Raw genomic sequence first — 21,587 nt, 5'->3', positions numbered from 1 at the left:
TACAGAGCAAACAATGAGTCATGCAGTGAGGGTAGCTAAACTCAAACACAGGACTGGATATTTTATGAATGTCAACAGGGCCTTCTGGATTAACCGTTCAGTGAACAGGGACTTCTAAAGGACTTCATTCACTCTGTGGTGGGGGCAAGAGGAAAAAGTAGTACCCTGCCATCCACTCTGAAGGCCAGGAAAGTCCTGGAACACAAAATGACCCTACAAAATGTAACAGATGACTCAGAAAGCATGCTTATCTCCAAGGAAATATATCCTACTATCCTGGTAGTGCAGTGGTTAAGCACTTGGCTGCTAACTGAAAGGATGGCAGTTTTAATCCTCCCAGTGACTTTGCAGGAGAAAGACCTAACAATCTGCTCCCATAAAGATTACCCAGAACCCAGTGCCGTTGAGTCGATTCCCATAAAGATTACAGCCTAGAAAACCCTATGGGGCAGTTCTACTCTATCAAATGGGGTTGCTATGAGTTGAAAATCGACTCGATGGCACACCAAACAACAACAATCCTACCATTAAAAAAAAAAAGAGCCTCAACAATTGGGGCAGTTGCCTCTATAGGCAAGGAAATCAAACAACCAAATATGCTTCTGCCTAGAGTGGTAAACAAGTCCATTTTCAGCAGAGGCATTTGGAAATCTCATTTAGCATGTTAGGAATAATTGTAAGGTGAATTATTAAATGTTGAGTAAAATAAACAATAAAACCCACCACTGGATTTTGCATTGGTAAAACAAACAGCTCATTTGGAATGCACACATTAATTCTCTTGCCAAGTTGCTTTCAATTTTCCAGAAAAACTTGTCTTCCAAGAATCATAGTCCACGATCAGCCCAACACTACCATCTAGTGGTGATATGTATTTACAGCGCTTCTCATTCCCTAACTCCAGTCCCATTTGCCTTTTCTTTCCAAACTGCTAAGGTAAAAGTAGGTAACATTGGTAAAAGAAAAAGAAAAAAAGGAACACTCAAAAGTTCAAATGTAAATTAAAAGCTTTATTGAATAAAAATGTTTCAGGCTAAGCAAGACTGTAAGAAAGCAGAATATTTTACATCCCTAAAAAATATTAGCGCTAAATCTCTATAAATGCAGTATAAAGAAAAGCCTGTAGCTTAAAACATCTCTCCCCGCCACACATACAATTTGTAATATCAATTATGTACAATAAATGTGCTCAATTTTATAATGTTTCAAAATCTTAATACTAGAAAACCATCCCCCAAAAAAGGCCTATAGTTGGTTTAATTGCACCCTGGAAATGCTGTCTACTACCAAATCAATACATTTCAGAGTTGGTAAGTATTTAAAACCTAGCATCTCAGAAAGGGGACATCAGAAGTGGCATACAGGGCTTGGGGGTCTGAGCTCATGGATTAAGGCAGTTGTTTTCACTATTCCTCCTTGAATCGCCTCCCTGTGCTCTAACAAGGAGCATGGTGAACAGCGATCCAAAAGATCTTACAGAAATATTGCAGCTTTCAGTAAGTTATGAGAAGCACAGATACCAGCAGAGAGGAAAGCAATCACTTGGGGTGTAGTCAAATTGGCAAACAGCATAGTGTATTTGGAAGGCAGTGGATCTCTCCAAGCACCAAAGCATGTGGGTTGCTTCTTCGATTCCTTCAAAAGTTGCTCTGAAAAGATGGCTGTGTTACACCTCAATCATCCAGTTCAGGGCGTGGTGTAGAGCAGAGAATGCAAAGCAATAAATTCTCCCTTATATATCTGTGTAAGAAAATTAACCTAAAAAAATTTTTTAAAAGGCTAAATATTTGATCTCTCAGAAGACAAATACTAAACAATTGAATCGGTATTCATTAAAAGATTTACAAACTGTGCCCTTTATACTAAAGTGCATTCAGTCATAATATTTAGGCCCCTAAATTCCTTCAGCATGTTCCCTAATTACACAATAGTACTTGTAGCATAACAGTGCACTATTAATTACCTAGCTACTTTAACATGCATTTTGGGAATATAGCAGATTCCAGACTATATCATTTGGAATATTTTCCCCCTTGTATTTATAAAACCTTAAAGCACTGTATGTATCTCATCACTGCTGAAACAGAGGATTTAAGTAATGCTGTCTCTAACAGAACTGGTTCCCTTAAGCTGCAGTATGGGGTTTTTTTGAAGCAAGACCTCTTTTTCAAAGTTACTTCCACATAAATGACAGCTCACCCTAAGAGAACGTGGTTCTGTGCATCACTCTGACAAAGGGCAGAGGCTCACTAACACCAATTCAAGGCCCGGCACCAGTGCAATCTATCATTCTTCATCCTCATCCTCGTCATAGTACCGGTTTCTCTTTATCTGCTCTTCCACAGATAGCTCTTTGACCACTTCTCCCTCCCAGAACTCCACATCCTGGGATTTCTGACTCTGAGTCGTGAATTCTTTGGTGGAGGTGTTGTCTACAAAGCTGGACCAATTTGGAGACTTGGGTTCTATAGGAGACTGCTGTTTGAGGAGGGTTTCATCGTCTTCATCTAAGTTTGCACCATTTTCTACAAGATTCTCACTCCCCATTTCAAAACCATGAACTTCCTCACTTCTCCTCCCTGCCTCTCTTCCTTCAGGTTCCTTGTTTTGCCAGGTTGTTTTTCCTACATTCCCATTCTTCTCTGAAGCTTTGGCATTTTCTACTTGTTTCTTTCCTACTGCTATTCCTCCTATAAACTCCTCACTTTGCTCAGACATGCTCCGGCCTTTCCTGACGGGAGGGGACAAGGTTTTGGGGCTCTTGACAGAAGTGGTTCGAAATGATGCAGCTACAGTGAAAGGGCGGCTTCTTTCCTTCAGTGAAGAAGATCGTCTTAGCTTCTTCAGATCCAGATCTACGTCCTCAGGCACTTCAGGCTTGCTGCTTTCATCCTCGGGAGGCCACTTGGGCTTGGACACTTTGATCCCTTCCTCCAAAGCACTTCCTGAACTGCCAAGTTCAGTTGGAGGTGGCCAGGCAATCCTCAACTTCTTGGTTTCAGCAGGCTTATCTTCCTTCTCCCGCTGAGAGGAAGCCTTAGCTTCCATAGTTGCAGTCAGCACACCCACCTTAGCAATGGGGGCATCTTCTACTCCTGGGCTCTGAGGAGTCTCTCCTGCATTAGGGAGCTGGGCTGGTCTCTCCAAAGTCTCTTCATTTTCATTTTTGGTTGACCACAGATCCTTGTGTGGTCTATGCCCAAAGCCTTCATCATAGTTGCCTTTAGATTTAAAGAGCTGATTAAAATGAGGTTTGCAATAGATTCTCCCATGTAGAGATGCATAAGTTCCTAGACTGTCATTAAAAGAAGAAGCATAAAGTTAGCAATCTGCATGCTTTTATTTACACCAGCAGGCTAAAATCTGCCAATTCTAGTATTTTCAGAAGATGCTAAGTGAGAAAAATATCTTTAAAAGCACATCAATCACCTAGGATTCTCTACCCCATTTTAAGAACATTTGTGCTTAAAGCACATTTAAGCACATGCTTACTTCTAGTTCTGAACCTCTGCAAGTCATTCTTCCACCTGGTATATACTCTCCCTTTTCAAATGATTTCACTCTCCTTTGTTGAAACTGTTGAAAAATTACTTCTTCCAGGAAATCTTTCCTAGGTAGTTCTACCTAGTTTGGATCACTCATACATTTCCTTAGTATTTATAACTTAAACTTACTTACAATGATATTCCTCCTAGTTTCCCATTTGTGTTATAATTTAAAAGCATATCTGTACAGGAATTGGTATAATGCTCTGTTATCAGCTGGCACTCAATAAATGCTACTAGCTCTATGGTCGATAGGAAAATGGTGAGCAGTAGCCAGGAGGTAAGGCTTCTCTATTAAGTCAGTGCCGGATAGGCCTTTAGGAGATTTGGTGTCTCCTGCAGAGAAATAGACATATGGTACTCAAACACACCAATGATCATGAAGATGGTGCAGCGCTGGGCAATGTTTCGCTCTGTTATACGTAAAGTCGCTGTAGGTCAGAATTGACTCAATGGCAACTAACAACAACAATAAAAACCATAGCATTTTCACAGAAGAAATACAAAAATTCAAAAACTTAGAAGAATGTGCTTTGGGGAAAAGATGAATACAGAAAAACACTAATGAGTGGGAAGTTACAGAAGCAAGCTTTGGCTCAATGTAAGGGAAAACTGTCCAGCTAGAGCTATCTAACCCTGGAAGTAGCTGTTGTATGTACTCGCAGAAGGGCTAAGTAGATTCTCGACCATCTTTCAAGAGTATGTCAGAAGGGATGCTTGCTCTGGAAGGAAAGCTGGAGGAAGTGACATCTTGGTTGCTTTCTTCTCTAACATCTTATGGTTAAAATGAGCTAACAGGGAATATTTCCTCAATTTGTTACAATTATATCCATGCTTTGAGTTACTTGGAAAAAAAAGATACATAAAAATAATTTTCTCAGAAATAAAATGAAGCAACACAGAAAAATCGATGTTCTTCAGGGGCTATTATTATCACTTCCATAGTGCTTAGGACATGCTGAAGTAAGGGCCTAGGCAAGTCACCTCTTGAGATTTCTTAACTTTATGATTCTATAATACTGAAGGAAAACAGTCTACTAAATTAAATCACAGGAGGTTCTTTTTTTTTTTTAATCATGGTGAAAATATATATAACGAAAGTTCCAGGAGGTTTTACCTGCAGTCCATATTACTTAAGCTTCAGTTCGAACATACAAATTAATATATCAATGTACCAGGAAGTTCTAAACACTACTATCATTCGATATGAAACACTTGTCACTAAATGGTGCTTTTTACTTTTTTCAAGGGCCTTCAACAGAACACTATTAGTACAATAGCTTTTAGCACAAGTGCTTGAAAAGCCAAGGACTTCCTCCAGAGGTCCAACTATACAGGGATGGCTTGTTTTGGTCTGGCTTACCTAAGTTTGTTGCTGCAATAGGAGCAACGGAAGCAGCTGATGTGAAACACCTGCTGGTTGGCCAGGAGACGCTCCATCGGGTAGACTGTCTTCTGACATTCCACACAGGTCTCTCTCACCGGTGCCTGAAACTTCTAGGAAAAGGACAAGGACAACTTTAACTAGCATAGACAGTAAATGAGTTAGTGATTTGCTGAGATGGGCCCTAGGATTTACTCTGTAGCCTTAAGGTCTTGCTTAGCTGGTCTGTCAATTCTCATAGAAACATTAAGCCTGCTACAATTCTATCAGTTGACTCTTTAAAGCCAAGAGGCTTCCCTGAATTCCTTTCCCAAATTGTCTGGTTGGCCTAAGTATAACAGCCAAAAAGGGCCGGTGGAACTGGGGCTGGATTGCAGAGAAAGGTTTAGACAAGCCAACACACACATGCACGCACACACATACACACACACGCACACACACAATGTTTGGAGAAGGAGATGGGGAAATTAGGAGAAAACGTCAATACACAGAAGAAAGAAGTTTGATTCAAGTGTCAAGAAAAAGCAGGACGGATTATTATAAGAATAGACTCTGAAGGGGATACATATCAAAGGAGAGAAAGAGCATTTGATTTTGGGAATTAGGAAAAGGCACTTTGGCAAACATCTTTTATTCCCCTCTGCTTATAATCTTGACTTGCTCAATCAGCTAGGCATAATTTGCTTAAATGAATCAAAACTGACACATAAATGCAACAATTTATAAAAGACAAATTATTTTATTAAGATTCTAGAAGGAAACCTAAGCCCAATAAAGCTATAGGCTCTATAATATTTTTAAAATCCTGTGGAGAATAAAAACAATGCAATTGGGAGGCAGAGGTCATAACAGATTGGAAATTCATGAATTGCTTGTCATGTGGAATAAAGGTGGGCACAGCTGTTTTACCTAGTAAACCCAATCCTAAAGAGCATAAAATAGTTGGTATTGTAGCACTGATGAAAGCCAGAATTCCAAAAATATTACTATAAGTTTTTACATGATGAGAAATGGTTACATGGCTATGGGGAGGGGGTAGGAAGGAAGGGGTCACTAGTGTGTGACAGTAACCCTTGACCTGCCCTGACATAAACGCTTCAGCCAGCAGATGGGAAGCAGCTTAGGTTATGGTGGCCAGGAAGCTCTGACAGGCACCAAGCTGGCCCCTCTGCTGCCAAGAGCAGAGTTGGCTTTTGCCAGAAAATGCATGGTGGTAAATAACGCAAATTAGTCCCCAGGACCTGAACAGTTAATAATAATTAATCTAACATTAGCAATAAGCCTAAACAGGTTATAGGCAAGATAGAATTTTGATGAAAAAACCTGAAAATAAGCCCATAAAAATTTCAGACTGCTGGTTCACTTGCCACGTGAATCACTAGGAGGTAGAGCAAAAAATAGGAATGGTTTTCCAAGTATAATTGGACAGGAAATGAGAGCAGAAAATGAGTATAAAATGGAAGCAAAGATGATGATCTATGTAAGGGAGTTGACTAAAATTAGTGGTAAACTCCCAAATAGCATCTAAGGGATTTAAGAATGAAGGAGCAGAACTGAGTGGAAACAGTAAGCTTATAGACCCCTTCATTCTAGGAGGAGGGTCCTAAAAAGAGAAATGTAAAGAATCAAAGAGCACAGGCCAAACATAAGGGAGGTATTTAAATGAATGAATCACTGAACAGGATTGTATTGAATGTGTTGGAAGTAATTAAGGCATTATTTGGAGCTTAGAATTCTTTTTTTTTTTTTCCTTATATGGACACTTCTGGCAAGATAGGACCTATGTGGAGATAGCTTTGCATAGCTTTAATTAGGTTTTCTCTAAAAGAACTGGGTTCTTGTCTAGCAAGCAGGAGATACACGAACATGCAGGATTGAAATTGAAGCCATTGGAGAGAGCACAATTCACATAATGTAAAAGTAATGGGACAAATGTATTTATCAGACTGAAAATCTTTTTTAGCTGCAGGACAGATTCCATATTTTTAACATTTGAAACAGACTAATAAGTGAAGACAAAATAGGAGACATAAATTTCACACGTATAAGAGGAAATGGGCATTATTCTGCTAAAAGGGTGTGTCTGGGGGGACACAGAGAACACCTTTCACAAATACACAGAGGATACACTATAGGTGAAGGGTTCAGCCCAGTGAATAGAAAGGAGAACCTGAGAGAAAGCTGAAAGTTGAGCTCACATTAGGAGGAAAGTGGAAGGCAGGAGCAGAAATTAGGTACCAGGAGCAGGAAGCAGAAGCTGGAAGAGACAAACAGGAACCTCCAGTGAATACACAGCATTTTGGTGTGCTTGGAACTTTTTGCTGAAACTGAGTTGTAGACTCAGACCCAAGAATAAGGGCACATTTTCTTTCTATTTCAAGTCACTCTATTAAAAAAAAAAAATTTTTTTTTTTTACTCTATTAGTCGTGGCAAAATCAGCCTCACTTATATATACCTGAGGCGGGAACATATTCCAGTCCAGGAGACAGAGCTTTTATAAGCCAGATCCCACACAAGGAGTGTCTCATTAACAATTCTTTAGTGTCTTACCACCTCCCACACCTGACCCACAATGGCCCTCTCTAATGGAGCTTTTACCCACACAAGCGAAAACGCATTCCTCCTTTGTAACATCAGATTAATAGATTCCTAGTTCAAACAACTAACCTCAAGCTTCTAACTGGCCAGACCTATCAGATTGCCATTATTTTTCTTCATTTCTTACATAAACCCTTTTCAATATTATTTAAGGTTTATGTAGCAGCTGCCCAAGGGCCCCTGTCATTTCACAAAGACAAGAGGATCCCAACATGGTAATATGCCAACTCATGGTGGCTGCGGCTGTGCCTTCCCTTTATTTTCTCTGTCCTGGGCTCTCAGCCACTTTTCTGTAATTGCTCCCATGTCTATTCAGACAACAGGAAGCATAGTCAGTGCCCAAAAATCTCTACCATTATGGCGGGGCTGGTGTACATCCTGCCCCTGCCTTCATGGCATGCTCCGACTTAGCACAGTCGTGAAAACACTGCCAGGATTACAGTGTTAGGTAGTTTTTCTTTCTACATTATATTTTTTGTTACTAAGAGAAGATATATACACATACATTTTTTTCATTCCCCCCCTCCCCCCCATTTTTTACATGTAGGAACTAAAGTACCAGGTGGTCAGAGGCCTTATCAAAGTTCACACAGTCAGTAGGCAGATTTTGGATTAAAACTCAAAACTCCTGATTCACAAACCAGGAGCATATTTTCTAAATTGTCCCAGAGTGTTAAAAAATTTCAGGACTAAAGGAAACTCTTTGGAGAAGAGAACAGATACTAACTTAAATGAAAATAATCTCACTATAGCATTTTAAACAAACAACAGTCTTCACTTTGTTTCAAATTAAAATATGCAGATAATATCTTCAGGATACTCAGGAATGAATGAGGTCATATATACATAATTGATGTTCATAAGCAATGTCATGTCATTCCCATATGAGGGCTATTATAGGCCCTCTGTTGATCAGTACCTACTTAAAGCTATTTTTCCAATACATTTGCATGGTTTCATCTACATTATTGCACTCGCTTACGTATATTTTTTAGTCTAATGAAGGCCTCAGTTGGAGGGTGTGCCTGTGTAGGGTGGGAAGGGGACAGCAGCTGGCAACAGGCAGTGACATTAACTAGCCCTTGTTGTGTGCCACCCATTTGATTCCAACTCACAGTAACCGCATATGACAGAGTAAAACTTCCGCACAGGCTGTAAATCTTTCTGGGAGCAGATAGGTCTTTTCTCCCATGTAGTTGATGGTGGGTTCAAACTGCTGACCTTAGGTTAGCAGCTGAGCACTTACTCATTGTGCCACCAGCCCTTAGACACAGTGAAATCAGAAGGAAAATCTGTATTTTTGATGTCAGGCCTCCATTCCTTAGGCTGCATACCACAAAATGCCTTTCATTCTCTCTTTCCAATTTGTACAAAACATCTTGGTAATAAAACAAATTTCTTCACCACACAGTAATGGTTCAGCTGGTTCTGTGCAGCCTTAACCCTCCCCCTGGTTTTCTGAGGAACTCTTTTCGAAAGCATTTTGGGGAACGTTATATTTTAAATAGACTGCTTACATGTAGAGGAAAGGTCAGCGCTCCGCGAAAGCGGTAATACTGGAGATGGTGAGAAAGGATTCTAAATGCCCTTCTAGCCTAATTCTGATAGCTTTGTAAAATAGCATAAAACCTCCCACCCCGTCCATAGGGGGAGGGCCAGCTGGCAGGGCACGCGGAGGGCACTGTAATGTGTGTCCTCTCATGCAGTCTGCCATGTTTTCTCTCCACAGCCATTAGCAGAACCAGCCGGAGGAAACCTGGGGCTGGGCTGCTCTGGACACAGTGGAGCAAGTGGGTGTTCACCAAGGCCAGTAACATCTCCTTCCCTTTTCCTCCCCTGTCCTCTCCTATGCACGCATTTAAAGGATGGCTTCTCTTGAATGGGATGGCAAAGTATAAGAGGCTTCTGATCTGTCAAAGAAAGTAGAAAGGGCCTGACCCTTTTCACAGGATCCACTGAGATCTGTTCCCAGAATAATACCCTTTCTGAGATTGATCCTGCAATTTCAATTTCAGTAGCACCAAGTCTCACCAACTGAGCTATCTGGCCAGTATTCAAATTATACAAAATCCTTACTTTCAAAGACTAGCACTTTTTGTTGTTGTTACTTTAATTAGCTAAAATTTGAAATGAATTCCATCTCTACCTTAGATGTCCTGTTTTCAATAGCAGACAGACAAGCACTAAGGAACAGTTTTTTTCCAGGAAGTATGGGACCCGAAAATCTACTCTGAGTGAACACGTTTATTCTTAGTTGTATGGAACTTCCTCAAGTGGAGAAGTAACTTTGGGCCTATAGCCATGAGAGCAGTTATGCTAGCAGGTCTTGCTATAAACATTTACTAAAGTATCTTGTATGTAGAATGTAAGGGGAACTACGAGGAAGAGAAAATAAACTGTCAGTAAACAAAAGTGGAGATGTGACTGGGTCCCATCAAGGCTCTATACACCATGACCATTTGGATTTTGGACCACAGACACAAACATGAAATGCCAGGCCAGTACATTCCTGTCTTTAGACAATGTGCAAAACCTGAGGTGAGTGTCTGTCTGCTGAAGGCAGGTCTAACTGCATTGCACTGCTGAGTGACCAGGACCAAAGAACTAGGCACAGGCCTGGCACAGGTGCAGAGAGAGCTTTACCTCCATCTTTTCCCCTGGTGTGCCAGGGAAGACCTAAGTGAGATGCACTCCTCGGCACCACCACATCTTTCATCAGCACTCAGACCCCAGGGTTTGTCTAAATCAGGAATGACCTCAAGGGTCCAACCAGTACCATAAGGTCTGGCGTAGCAGTTGAGCGAGGGAAGCAAGGCTCAGTAATTCAAATATACTCAAGAACAGATTTTAGTTCTTAAATTAGCCATGGAATTTCCCCAGACCCCTTGGCTACACAGAATTTGTGGCCAAATCAGATTTACTAGCTGTTCTTGATTCAGAATCACAACCCAAGGACTTGCATCTGAGCAGGGTTGCTTTTGGAGAGGAAATGAACCCCGTGGCATTTGCTACTTTGTTGGACTTCACATGTGGAAAAAGGAAGGGCTGATGACAGTACGAGCAGATCTTCAAGGCCAGAAGAGAGCGTCATGTTGAATACATGTGCAGATTCAATCACTATAACCCAGTTTGTTCTCCTTTTACCTGCTTTCTTTTGCTACTCTCCTCACCTTTCTATTCCTTTTCAATAAACCTCACTTTCCTCATACAGCTCTACTTCCTTTAAAATTTTTATGTTTATCTTCTCCCCCCTTTTTGATCCATTCTTTAAGTCCTGGATTCTTCCCTTTCCTTCTTTTGGTCCAAATCCTCATGTACGTCCTCTTCTCTTCGTCCTTTTTGTGCACTAAAACCTCCATCAAAGGACCGATCATGCACACAGTTGGGAAATATAGGCATGGTAGACATGTGCATGAGGTTGGGGCTGCACAAACCACCTCAACACTAATTCTACCTACTGAGTCTCTCTCAAAAGTCAAAATTTTTGGAAAAAACAAACAAACAAAAAAACAAGCGCCTTAAGAGAGCACCAGAGGCGAAAGACATTAAAGAAGTGTGGGTATGTTCAGTTACTAATCCAAATAGGTAAATTAGCACTGTGTTAGCAAAGCATGCAATTAAAACAGGTCAGTTAAGGAGCCTAAAATAAACTTTTTATTCTTTTTTCTGGGAATATAAGTTTGCTCATAGAAAGGGAAGGACTGTTTTTCCATTTTAAAAAAATAGGGAATAAAAGGAGACCACAGATTAAGTAAAACTTTCTTAGGATACAAAAATTTTGTACCTTCTTTAACATCTGATATTATACCCTAGCGTAAGTGTTACCTGAATGCTCATTTTTACAGAAAATGAACCTGCCAACCCCATTCCGATGGACACATTCTTTCTTTAAATATGCTAACAACCAATCAAGTTATGGTCAGGTGGCCAGGGAGTCACCACCATCTTTAAGGTGACATTGCATATCTCCATCTGATAGGCTGATTATAGTTTAACAGATGTCTCATATTTCCCATATTGGGGCTTTTACCCATTCACAATTTATGACCTTGGACATTCTTTAAAAAATAAAACTTCTGGTTCTTTTCTTTAATGTTAGATTTTCTTAAAATGTTCATCAGCTTTCCAGCTTTCAGACTGAGATATTAGTGAATGTCCCCCCCTACCCCCCGGCACAAAAGAACAAGATTTCCGGGGAAAATGACCAGCTTAAGCGTACACTTATTTGGCATTGTCATTCTTAGGAAAGTTAAAGCAGGCTAGTGATAAAAGGTGCAATTCACTCTACCAGTAAACCAATATCTAAAAGATCAGAGCAGAGACGAACAGCCATCATACCTTCACTGCTTTGGGTGGAGAACTTTCAGAAAGGCTGGAGGCTCTGGCATCTGGAGTCAGCTGCTTGGGATGGACAGGCTGCTGGATCTCACTCTTAACCAGGGAGCTACCTGGTTCAGTTACAAAAGAAAAGCATTTTACACATCTCATGAGAAGTCTCAGAAAGGGTTCCTCCCAAAAGCAAAGTTTAGGCAATCCCCGTAAAGACAGGTCTTTTCAACACCAAAAAAAAACACAGCTTACCTGCTGAAAAATATTTTAACACCAAAAGCTACCCTCTCAGGTCCTCTCACAAACTGAGTTCTCAACTAGAAGACTTTCTCACCCTTGGCCACACACTGCATGACTCCAAACCACCCTGTATAAAGAACCTTCTGCTCTGTAGCATTTGTCATTTTTAAAAGGCTGTTTACAGCTTTTGGTAGCTAGCACTTCCAATCACTCCTTCCGAGGTGCTTCAGCTCAAGTCGGGCAATGGGGGGATACGTGGGCAGAAATGTCATACTCTCTGTGTGTGTAATCTGACACTTTTCTTTTTGATCAGTCTTATAGCAGGGATTCATAGATGAAGGTTATGGGAAAGGGTGCCACAATGTTTTTTTTTTTTTTCCCATAATCATTGAAATGCCACCAGAGTGAGTTATTTCCTGCCACCATAGTCATCCTATAGAATTAGGAAGAGGCACAGAAAAGTCATTTACACAGCCACTGAGGAACTATAAAAATTCCTTAAAATCTAGAGTTGCTAAAAGATTCAGGTTTATTTTTTAAAAAAGTGTTCTGCAAACCTAGTAAAAACTCAGAAACATTTCCAGTCCAAGAAAAATGATTGCAAAAGAATGTTCTTGGATTCAGGCAGGCAAGTTTTTCTCTGCAATTTTAAGGTAGAAAAAAAAAAGTAGGGTTTACCAGAAATCTCTTAGCTCATACTTCTATTTTAGTTGTGGAGTTTCTAGTGTCTAGTAAACTAGTTAGCCTGGGGAGAAGCTAGAAATCCATAAATGTATTTCCAAACAATACACTGAAAATCAGAATCAAAAGGGGACATAGTAAAGTAAAAACCAGAGGTTTCGTCTTTGGGAGAAATGAGGCTCAGAATGATTCCAAAATAGGATGAAAAGGTAACAAAATTCAGCACAGTATTCTTTCAGCAGGAAAACGCCTAGAAAATGGCTAGAAGGTAGATTACATATTTAGATGAGTAGAAAAAAAAAAAAAGATGAGTAGGAAAAAAAATTTTTAGGTTACTCAAATTCCAATTTTTTATCGCTATAAATGAATAAAACCCTTCTTGGTCAACTTCTATTAAAATTAAACTTCAAAAAAAAAAGCTTCAAAAAGTTTATACAGCTTTAACCCTGAAAGGGTTTCGTATAAAAGACAGGAGAAGTGCAAGGAGAGAAGCATCAAAAGTATCCATTTGCCCCAAGCAAATCATATTTAATTGAACTTAACACTTCTCTCTAAACAATGAAATGTGTGAAGGGTATGCAAGCATCAGTCCTTAAAACCGAGTGAAGAATTTCATCTGCTAAATTGTTGGATTTGATATGCTACTTTCTCGGTGCTGATAGTAATGGGGACACTCTCTAAAGAAATACAGGATGAGGAATAAGGACCTTAACCTCCAAGCTCTAACAACAAATGCTTACGGGAGTCATCGTCAGCAGGGGAGGAGCGGAATGCCAGGCTATTCTCAGTTGCAGAAACCTACAAAAAAGGGGGTGATTAGGAATCACATTAAAAATAAAAGAGCACACTGCTGTTAATGCCATAAAAACCTGCTGACTCCAGTCAGTCACTGGCTGCCTGGGGGGAATAACGGGCATCAGAACAGCTGAGCATTTAAACAAGAGGCAGCAAAATGTCTTTTATGAGGATATTAACATGCCTCTCAATTACAGAGCAACGTGAGAAACAGACTGCATTCAGCTGCCAAAAGTGTGCATCATCTCCCTTTATAAAAGAGCTTCTAAACCATATCCTTTCATTCTCCAAAAACAAAGCAAAACAAAAACCCTCCATCAGGGAGAGCAAAGCCCGCCATAACTCACTCCAAGGCAAGATTAAGTCTTCAAATAGAGGAGCTATACTTACTCTTCCCTCCATCCCCCTCAATTCCTTATATCCCAACCAAATGCATTCTGGTGAAACAAGCTTGCCAGTACAGAAGACTTTTTGATAATTAGAAAACAAATTTACCTAAAACTAACCTTAGATATTATCTTCAAGGATAGTTTCCCTTTTAATCCCAGTCTCCAAATTGCAGCGTTTAACAAGATGGCAGCTCGTATGCGTAGGTATGTATTTTTTCCCAGAAGCCATAAAATTTGAGTAAAAGAATTTTCTATTAGCTTTCTCCCTGCTTTCTGCTGGCCCCTGTGCCTTCCTTGTATTATCCTCCACACCCAAAATCATAAAAGATCAATAGGTGACCCAGTGTGGACCCTTCATGGAATAGTCTTTAATTCAGATGTCAGGGGTTTTGGGGGCCATGCTGAATGAATAAATTTGCAATCAAGATTAAATTGTTGGCTGACCACACCTGATTTTCAGCACAGTTGGTTTTTCAACTACTCTCTTTTCATGACAGGAATTCTGACATGGCATAAAACAAACCGATTAATAACACCCAACACTTATTGAGTGCTTCCTATGTGCCAGGTATTCGACTAATCACCTTATATGCATTATCTCATTTAAAGATATGGAATAAATTTTCTGAAAGTTTTGTACGGCCATAAAAAAACACTTCAATTCTGGCTAATTAGTCAGTACATCCACCCCAGGATGTTCTTCTCTCATCTCTAATATGGCGGCCTTGAACCTGCAGGGTAAACTTAATGCCAATTATGATATCATTGCACATGCCCAACCAGATGACTTCACTGCAGGAACAGCCAGGCGAGAACATGTGAGACTCTGTTCAAACACTTCATTAAAGGAAAGCACAAATTCATTCATAAGAGGAGAAAGGGAGGAACAATACCTTGACAAAATACTCCATTTCAGGCAAGTCTGCTCTAGCATTAACGTCGTTTTGTAACAAGCCAAAGTGCAAATAATGCTTAGGTATTGGTTAACAAAAGCTAGGCAAACAGCTAAAAGGAAAGCAGAGGTTTTGATAAATCTTGCGAATTTTAAGGCAGCCATGGGTTTATAAACCTGCAGGATATGCTCAAAGAATATGCACTATCTTTATCCCCTTTCCTCCCCACCCACTCCCCAGTTTGTGATTCAGCTGCACTAATGCCCTTTTAGGCTATAATTAAAATGTTCTGATCCTCCAGTTTAGCTCAGAGTTCCAGTTTCAAATTAGCATGAAGATAATCAACAAGGAAACATGAAATTAGATCTAGGGGCTACACAAGCATTATTTTCCAGATGATTACTTCCCAAACTCTGCTCCTGGGGTGGATGGGGGAATTTCCATGCCGGGAATATTTTTCTCTTAAAACCTCTATTTTACGGTTTGTAAGAAAAAATACTATTATGGATTAAATTGTGTCTTCCCAAAATATGTGTTGGAATCTTAACCACTGTACTTGCAGATATAATCCTGTTTGGAAACACAGTTTTCTTTGTTATGTTATTCAGATCATACCCAAGTAACCAAACCTGTTGCTGTCAAGCTGATTCTAATAAAAAGCGACCCTACAGGGCGGAGCAGAACTGCCCCATAGGGTTTCCAAGGAGCAGCTGGTGGATTCGAACTGCCGACCTTTTGGTTAGCAGCCTGAGCTTTTAACCACTGTGTCACCAAGGGTGGGTCCTAAGTCTAATAACTTCTGAGTTATTAGGAGTAGATTAGACATAAAGATATGCACAAACAGGAGAAGACAGATGCCGAGTGAGGATTGTCTATAAGCCAAGGAAGGCCAAGGAACACCTGGGGCTACTGACAAGGAAGGAATCAACATGGCTGAGACCCTGATTTGGACTTTTAGCCTCTAGGACTGTGAGAAAATAAATTTCTGTTCTTTGATGCCACCCACTTCTGTTATAGCAGCACAGGGAATCTAAGACAAATACCAGACATACGTACTTAAAAAAAATGTACTTAGTTATCCTTAATAGCCTCCCATTTAAAAAATGGCATGCCAAGCCTGAGAAAACCGGGTAGCCTAATGAGAGTACACTTGATAAATGACATGTGATCTACAGACTCATTCATGAGCCCATTGTTGCAAGGATGTATGTAATTTTATCTGAGGACTGTGTGATCATGTAATACATGACTGCCAAGTATTTGTCTTATTTTAATATACATTTGTAATTTTTTTAAATAAAATAGTGATTTAATTTTTCTAAAAATTTTTTCTGTTCCATTCTATGAATCGAATTTTGCAGCCACTGATATAAGGCGATTTTTTCTGTGTATCTACTCTGATCCAAGGGTGCAGTGTTATCTCATAAATTCCCGTTAGTATTCTGTTAATACATCACACTTTTCAAAATGTGTTGTAGTCAAATAAGTTTGAGAACTATTGCTCTTGACCCATCTTTTTTGAAGAACGGCATCAGGAGCAGTGATTTTTTTCTCCTAAGATTAATCACTATAATAGATCTGAAAGCTCTTTCTTCTTATCTTGCTTAATATTTGATCATCACATTGACCAAAACCAAAAACCAAACCCGCTGCCATCGAGTCGATTCCGACTCATAGCAACCCTATAGGACAGAGTAGAACTGCCCCGTACAGTTTCCAAGGAGCGTCTGGTGGGTTCAAACTGCCGGACTTTTGGTTAGCAGCTGTAGCTCTTAACCACTATGCTACCAGAGTTTCCATCATATTGACAGAAAGACCAAAAAGATTGGGTACCGGATTGCAAGAGAAAATGATACCCTCATCTGACATAAATATTGTTACTTACTCAAACTAAACCATTCATCTAATGATTAATGCATAAAACACAATGTGATTTGCTTAAAATCCTTCAGTGGCTTTCCACTGCTGCAGAGCTAGATCCAAACTCTTAAGGGTAGCATAAAAAGCTTTTCAAGACCTCACCCTGGCCCTCACTCTCTACCCATCTCTCATTCTGCCTCTAAGTACCTCATGCTCTATGTACCGGGATCTCTGGTTTCCAAACCTCTGCACATGTTGGGTCTGCCTGGAATGTTCTTCTTTTTCTTTACTCAACATTCTCCTTATTCACTTGGCCTATTCCCACACATTCTTTAAGACATGGCTTAGACATGATCTTCGAGAGGAAGTCAGGTTACATGTCCTTCATCTGAGCCTCGGTGGCCCTGTACGCCCCCTCACCAAACTCATTACATTGTTTTAGGATGGCCGACCTGTTACTGTTGTCTCCTCTTGAACTATTAGCTTCCTTGCAGATAAAGACCACATGGAATGGTCTAGTTTTTTTAAGCTTAGTATAGTGCCTAGCTTTCGAAATACTTTTTGAAAAAAAAGAACAAGATTTTCTTACAAAAAATGTTTTAAATATATACCTAAATTAAAAATATACAAGTACTTTGAAGATAAATCTCTAATCAAAACAGATTTTAGCTCTCTGCCCTCTGAGTATTTGCTGAGCAAAAGAATTTTCCAGTGAAGGCTCACTGTTTGGTCAGCTATACGTTTCAGAGCTCTCCAACAGAAATTATGTGACCTGAAAAATGTCAATCTGTCCTGGCAGCTGTTACCAAATTCCCAGACACTCTACAGCTCTAGAGTTAGGGCTGTTTCTAATTTTAAGTATCTAATTTAGAACACATGCTTCCTTTGCAACTGGACATCAGACTTTTCAACCTACCTTTTCTCCATCCTGATGAGAGATGCAGATTTCAGGACCTGGGGGCACATTCTCCTTTTGTTCCAGTTTATGAGCTTTGATTTCACTACCACTGACTCTCAAGTCACTCTACAAAACAAAAAAACCTGTGATTTTTTTTTTTTTTTTTTAATTCTCACCATTCCATTCTCTTCATAGCACATCTATTAAGAAAACTTGGGACATTTAAAATAATTTTTCTTTTAAGACGTGTCAGGTCAGATCAACCCCCTAACTCTCACGAGCAAAACCCGTAGACTAGTGAAATGACAAAAGCAGCTTTGTGGACACATACTTCCGAGTTAAGTATTTGTACACTAGTCTAAAACCGGATGCTCGTTAGAATACACACACACATCAACACAGACAAACACATTCTTGTGATTCACTCTTCTAGCAGCAGAGCTTGTGGGAATGCAAAGCTTGTGAGTTTTATCAGAAAAGACCATTCTGGAGCAGAGGAAAGAAGATGCCAAGTGCCAATAATTAAGAAAATATACTGACCATACAAATAAATGCCCGGCCTGGAAAAAGAGACAGGGATGATGTATACATACAAAAACCAAAAATACATTTAATGATACCAGAAAACAATCTTTCTTATGGGACTTTCAAAACATGTTTTTCACATAAAATTCATACATTTTATTAACTACATACCTTATTTTACACCTCATAACAGAGCCTTGACATAAAAAAGCATGGAATTTATGTAAGTATAATCATTTTCTTTTTCTTGTAACGGACAGTTGGGCAGAATATTGAAATTAACTTTATCTATTAGATTCAAAATCAACATATTCCAAACAACCAAAAACCCATTGCTGTCAAGTCAATTTTGACTCATAGCAACCCTCTAGGACAGAGTAGAACTGCCCCACAGGGTTTCCAAGGAGCACCTGGTAGACTCAAGCTGCCAATCTTTTGGTTAGCAGCCATAGCTCTTAACCACTACGCAACCAGGGTTTCCAAAATCAACATATAGGTAGGTGAATATGGACATTTCCTACCTTTAAACCAGCTGCCGCTGAGTTGACTCTAACTCATGGCAACCCCATGTATGTCAGAGTAGAACTGTGTTCCATAGGGTTTTCAATGGCTGATTTTCTGGAATAAGATTGCCAGGCCTTTCTTCTGAGGCAATGCTAGGTGGACTTGAACCTCCAACCTTCTGGTTAGCAACCGAATATGTTAATTGTTTGAGCCACTCAGGAACTCCTTTTCTACCTGTTGTTGTTTTGTCTGCCATCGAATTAATTCTAAATCAATAGCGACCCTATATGACAGAATAGAACTGCCCCATAGGGTTTCCTGTAGTCTTCTAATAATTTAGTAATCTAGTACTCTTCTGTTCTCTGTGCATCTTTACACATGAGGAGGAAATTCAACAATTTATGGCCACAGGGTCAATGAAGGCAGTGTGAGTGTGACTGGCTTACTCAGGTGTGGTATTCCATATTAAGGCATACAGTTCCTGGAGGTGCATCCATGAGGAGGAGCTGGCAGCCAGCACTGAAGAACACAACATTACAGCCCAACTCATTCCTGAGCCTATCTCAAACCCCAGCCTCCAGAACTATTGCCAGGGGTGTGCACTTTCTTACAACCATATTCTTAAGGCGCCTGAGAAATTCTTTTGGGATGAGATAAAAGTGTACTTTTTACAAGAATTCCTAAAGACTTTTGAACTCTTAAAATTTCCAGAGTAGGAGAACTGCAATGCAGAGACTCTATTAAAAAAAAAAAAAAACCAAACGAAAACTATTAGGAATGAAAAAAAAGTCACTGAACAGGTTTTTTCACTTAGGGAATGACTTGATTGGAATATTTGTAGCAGGAGGGCGCTGAGGAGCAGCAAAAGGACTGGTTCCACAGATCACCTACTCTCTGTATCTCCTGACCTGCTTTCTAAGAGAAGTTTAAGTTTGCTCATTTTTCACACTTACAGTGAATAATGAGTCTGTGATGGCCTACTTTGCTACTGACTTACACACATCATCTCTTCTAAAACCACAGTGAAGAATCAAGATGAAATCATCCATTGCCCAGAGAATTAGCTACTGATGCGATGGGAGAATGCATACTTAATAATGTCGAGAAAAGAAGGCTTAACTCCCAGGATGCACATTTCAATCTGCCTGAGAATAAGTAAAATTCAATACTATTCTTCCAATTTTGTTAAAAATTTAGGACATCAAAGAGATTAATGGTTTGTAATTTGGAATCTTAGAAGGAACAAATGTTTGAAAGGCACATATACATGTATGTGTGTGTATATGAGTAAATGGTATTTTTTAAAGGTAACTTCAATTAAGCAGTTCTATTTTTTTTTATAGTGTCAGCCTGCCAGTTAAGCCTAGTAGAATACAAAATAAACAGACCATTCTATTTAGAATACCAAATTTTTGTGCTTACTGAGCATGTCATCTTTCTGTCATTTCTTTCCCTTTTTCTTATCCACTATGCTCTCTGTTTAGAAAAACCATTACATAATAAAGATTAAAGATTAAGTAGACCATATAGTGTATGACTCCATTTATATGAAATGTCTAGAATAAGTAAATCCATAAAGACAGAATTAGCTTAGCGGTTGCCAAGGGATGAGGGAAGGAGAAATTTGGGAGTGACTGCTAACAGGTCTATGGGGAAACTCTGGTGTTGTAGTGGTTAAGTGCTATGACTGCTAACCAAAACGTTAGCAGTTCGAATCTACCTTGGAAACCCTATGGGGCAGTTCTACTCTGTCCTATAGGGTCGCTACAGGGTCCCTGTGAGTCGGAATCGAGTCAATGGCAATGGGTTTGGTTTTTTTGATTTGGCTTACAGGTCTGGGGTTTCTTTTTGGGGTGATGAAAATTTTATGGAATCAGATAATGGTGATAGTTATACAACCCTGTGAATACAGGAAAAATCACTGGATGTACACTTTCAAATGGTAAATTTTGTTATATGAATTGTATCTCAATAAAAATACTGCAAAAAGTCCCCACATTAATGTGGAACATATCAAATATCTCTCCGATATTCTCCCTTTATCCCCTCAAAAAACAAAATAAAATCAATGGTTCTGTGAAAATTTATAAAATGCTACTTATTTAACAAAACAAAACAAAAAAGGTTAAGTAGAAGAGCCAGGAAAATTCTCAATGACATTACCGGATGGTAACATCATACACACACACACACACAAATGAGTGGGGTGAGAATGAGGCCCAGGAAAGCAAAATCAGGACTAGAACATGGTCAGGATTCCCAATGAAGCTAGGGTAAGGTTTATGGGGAAAATAATCATCAGAGGACCAGGGATGAGCCAGGGCTCCAAGGTAAGGGTCTGGAAGACATTGCCTACTTCTAGTGCTCAGTGAACATTTGCTGGATGAGAAATAAATAAATGATGTGGAACACATACTGTATAGTTGGTTGAACTGCTTTGTTTGGACACGGCTGCCTGGTACTTGGCCATTCGATCCTTTATAGAGGTTTCTGACAGGCGTGGGAGCTCCAGATTTCGCCTACTCTCACTTTTCTCCGAGTTGAATGCAGACGATGACAACTGACCTGAAAGCATGCAAATAACATGCTTTATCAGAAGATAAAATGCGATTCAAATGGTTTCAAGATTCTAAATTTTGGGCTATTGCAATCTAATGGCTGATTTCTTCTACTAAAAGTACAAAGAAAGAAATCAGAAATTTATAAGGTAATATTCACTCACTTCCCAACATTAAAAGGAGAACCCCTTACCATGATTAGTACATATTTTAAAATTCTGGTTGATTTAACATGCAAAAAAATGAGCTCTCAATTGCAGTTTCAATTTGCATTTCTTATTTCCTTGATTACTAGGAGGCTGATGATTTTCCCTGTGTTTACTCCTTATATTTTTTTTCTTTTGTGAAGTGTCTGTACATGCTCTTTTCTAAACATAGTAATTCTGC

The 21,587-nt window shown here is 39.5% G+C and overlaps 1 protein-coding gene across 3 annotated transcripts in view; it reads right to left on the bottom strand.

Annotated features, from left to right (window-relative positions):
• Positions 1–989: 989 nt before the first annotated feature.
• LIMA1 (LIM domain and actin binding 1) overlaps positions 990–21,587 on the bottom strand; it is a 101,157-nt gene continuing 80,559 nt past the window's right edge. For 2 of the 3 annotated variants that reach the window (XM_003405774.4, XM_064284240.1), the window contains exons 6-11: positions 21,059–21,207; positions 17,632–17,739; positions 13,519–13,576; positions 11,867–11,976; positions 4,909–5,042; positions 990–3,295 (exon numbers count right to left, since the gene is read on the bottom strand). In XM_003405774.4, coding sequence (XP_003405822.1) covers positions 2,287–3,295; positions 4,909–5,042; positions 11,867–11,976; positions 13,519–13,576; positions 17,632–17,739; positions 21,059–21,207 — 1,568 coding nt within the window. In that variant the 3' untranslated portion in view covers positions 990–2,286. The remainder of the gene's footprint in view (positions 3,296–4,908; positions 5,043–11,866; positions 11,977–13,518; positions 13,577–17,631; positions 17,740–21,058; positions 21,208–21,587) is intronic. The other variant, XM_023556195.2, reaches the window with a different exon arrangement.

This window comes from Loxodonta africana, chromosome 4 (genome assembly GCF_030014295.1).
Source record: "Loxodonta africana isolate mLoxAfr1 chromosome 4, mLoxAfr1.hap2, whole genome shotgun sequence".
In the NCBI taxonomy this organism is placed as follows: Eukaryota; Metazoa; Chordata; class Mammalia; order Proboscidea; family Elephantidae; genus Loxodonta; species Loxodonta africana.
The sequence above is the reverse complement of the archived record's forward strand: the minus strand, read 5'-3'. Positions and strand labels throughout refer to the sequence as shown.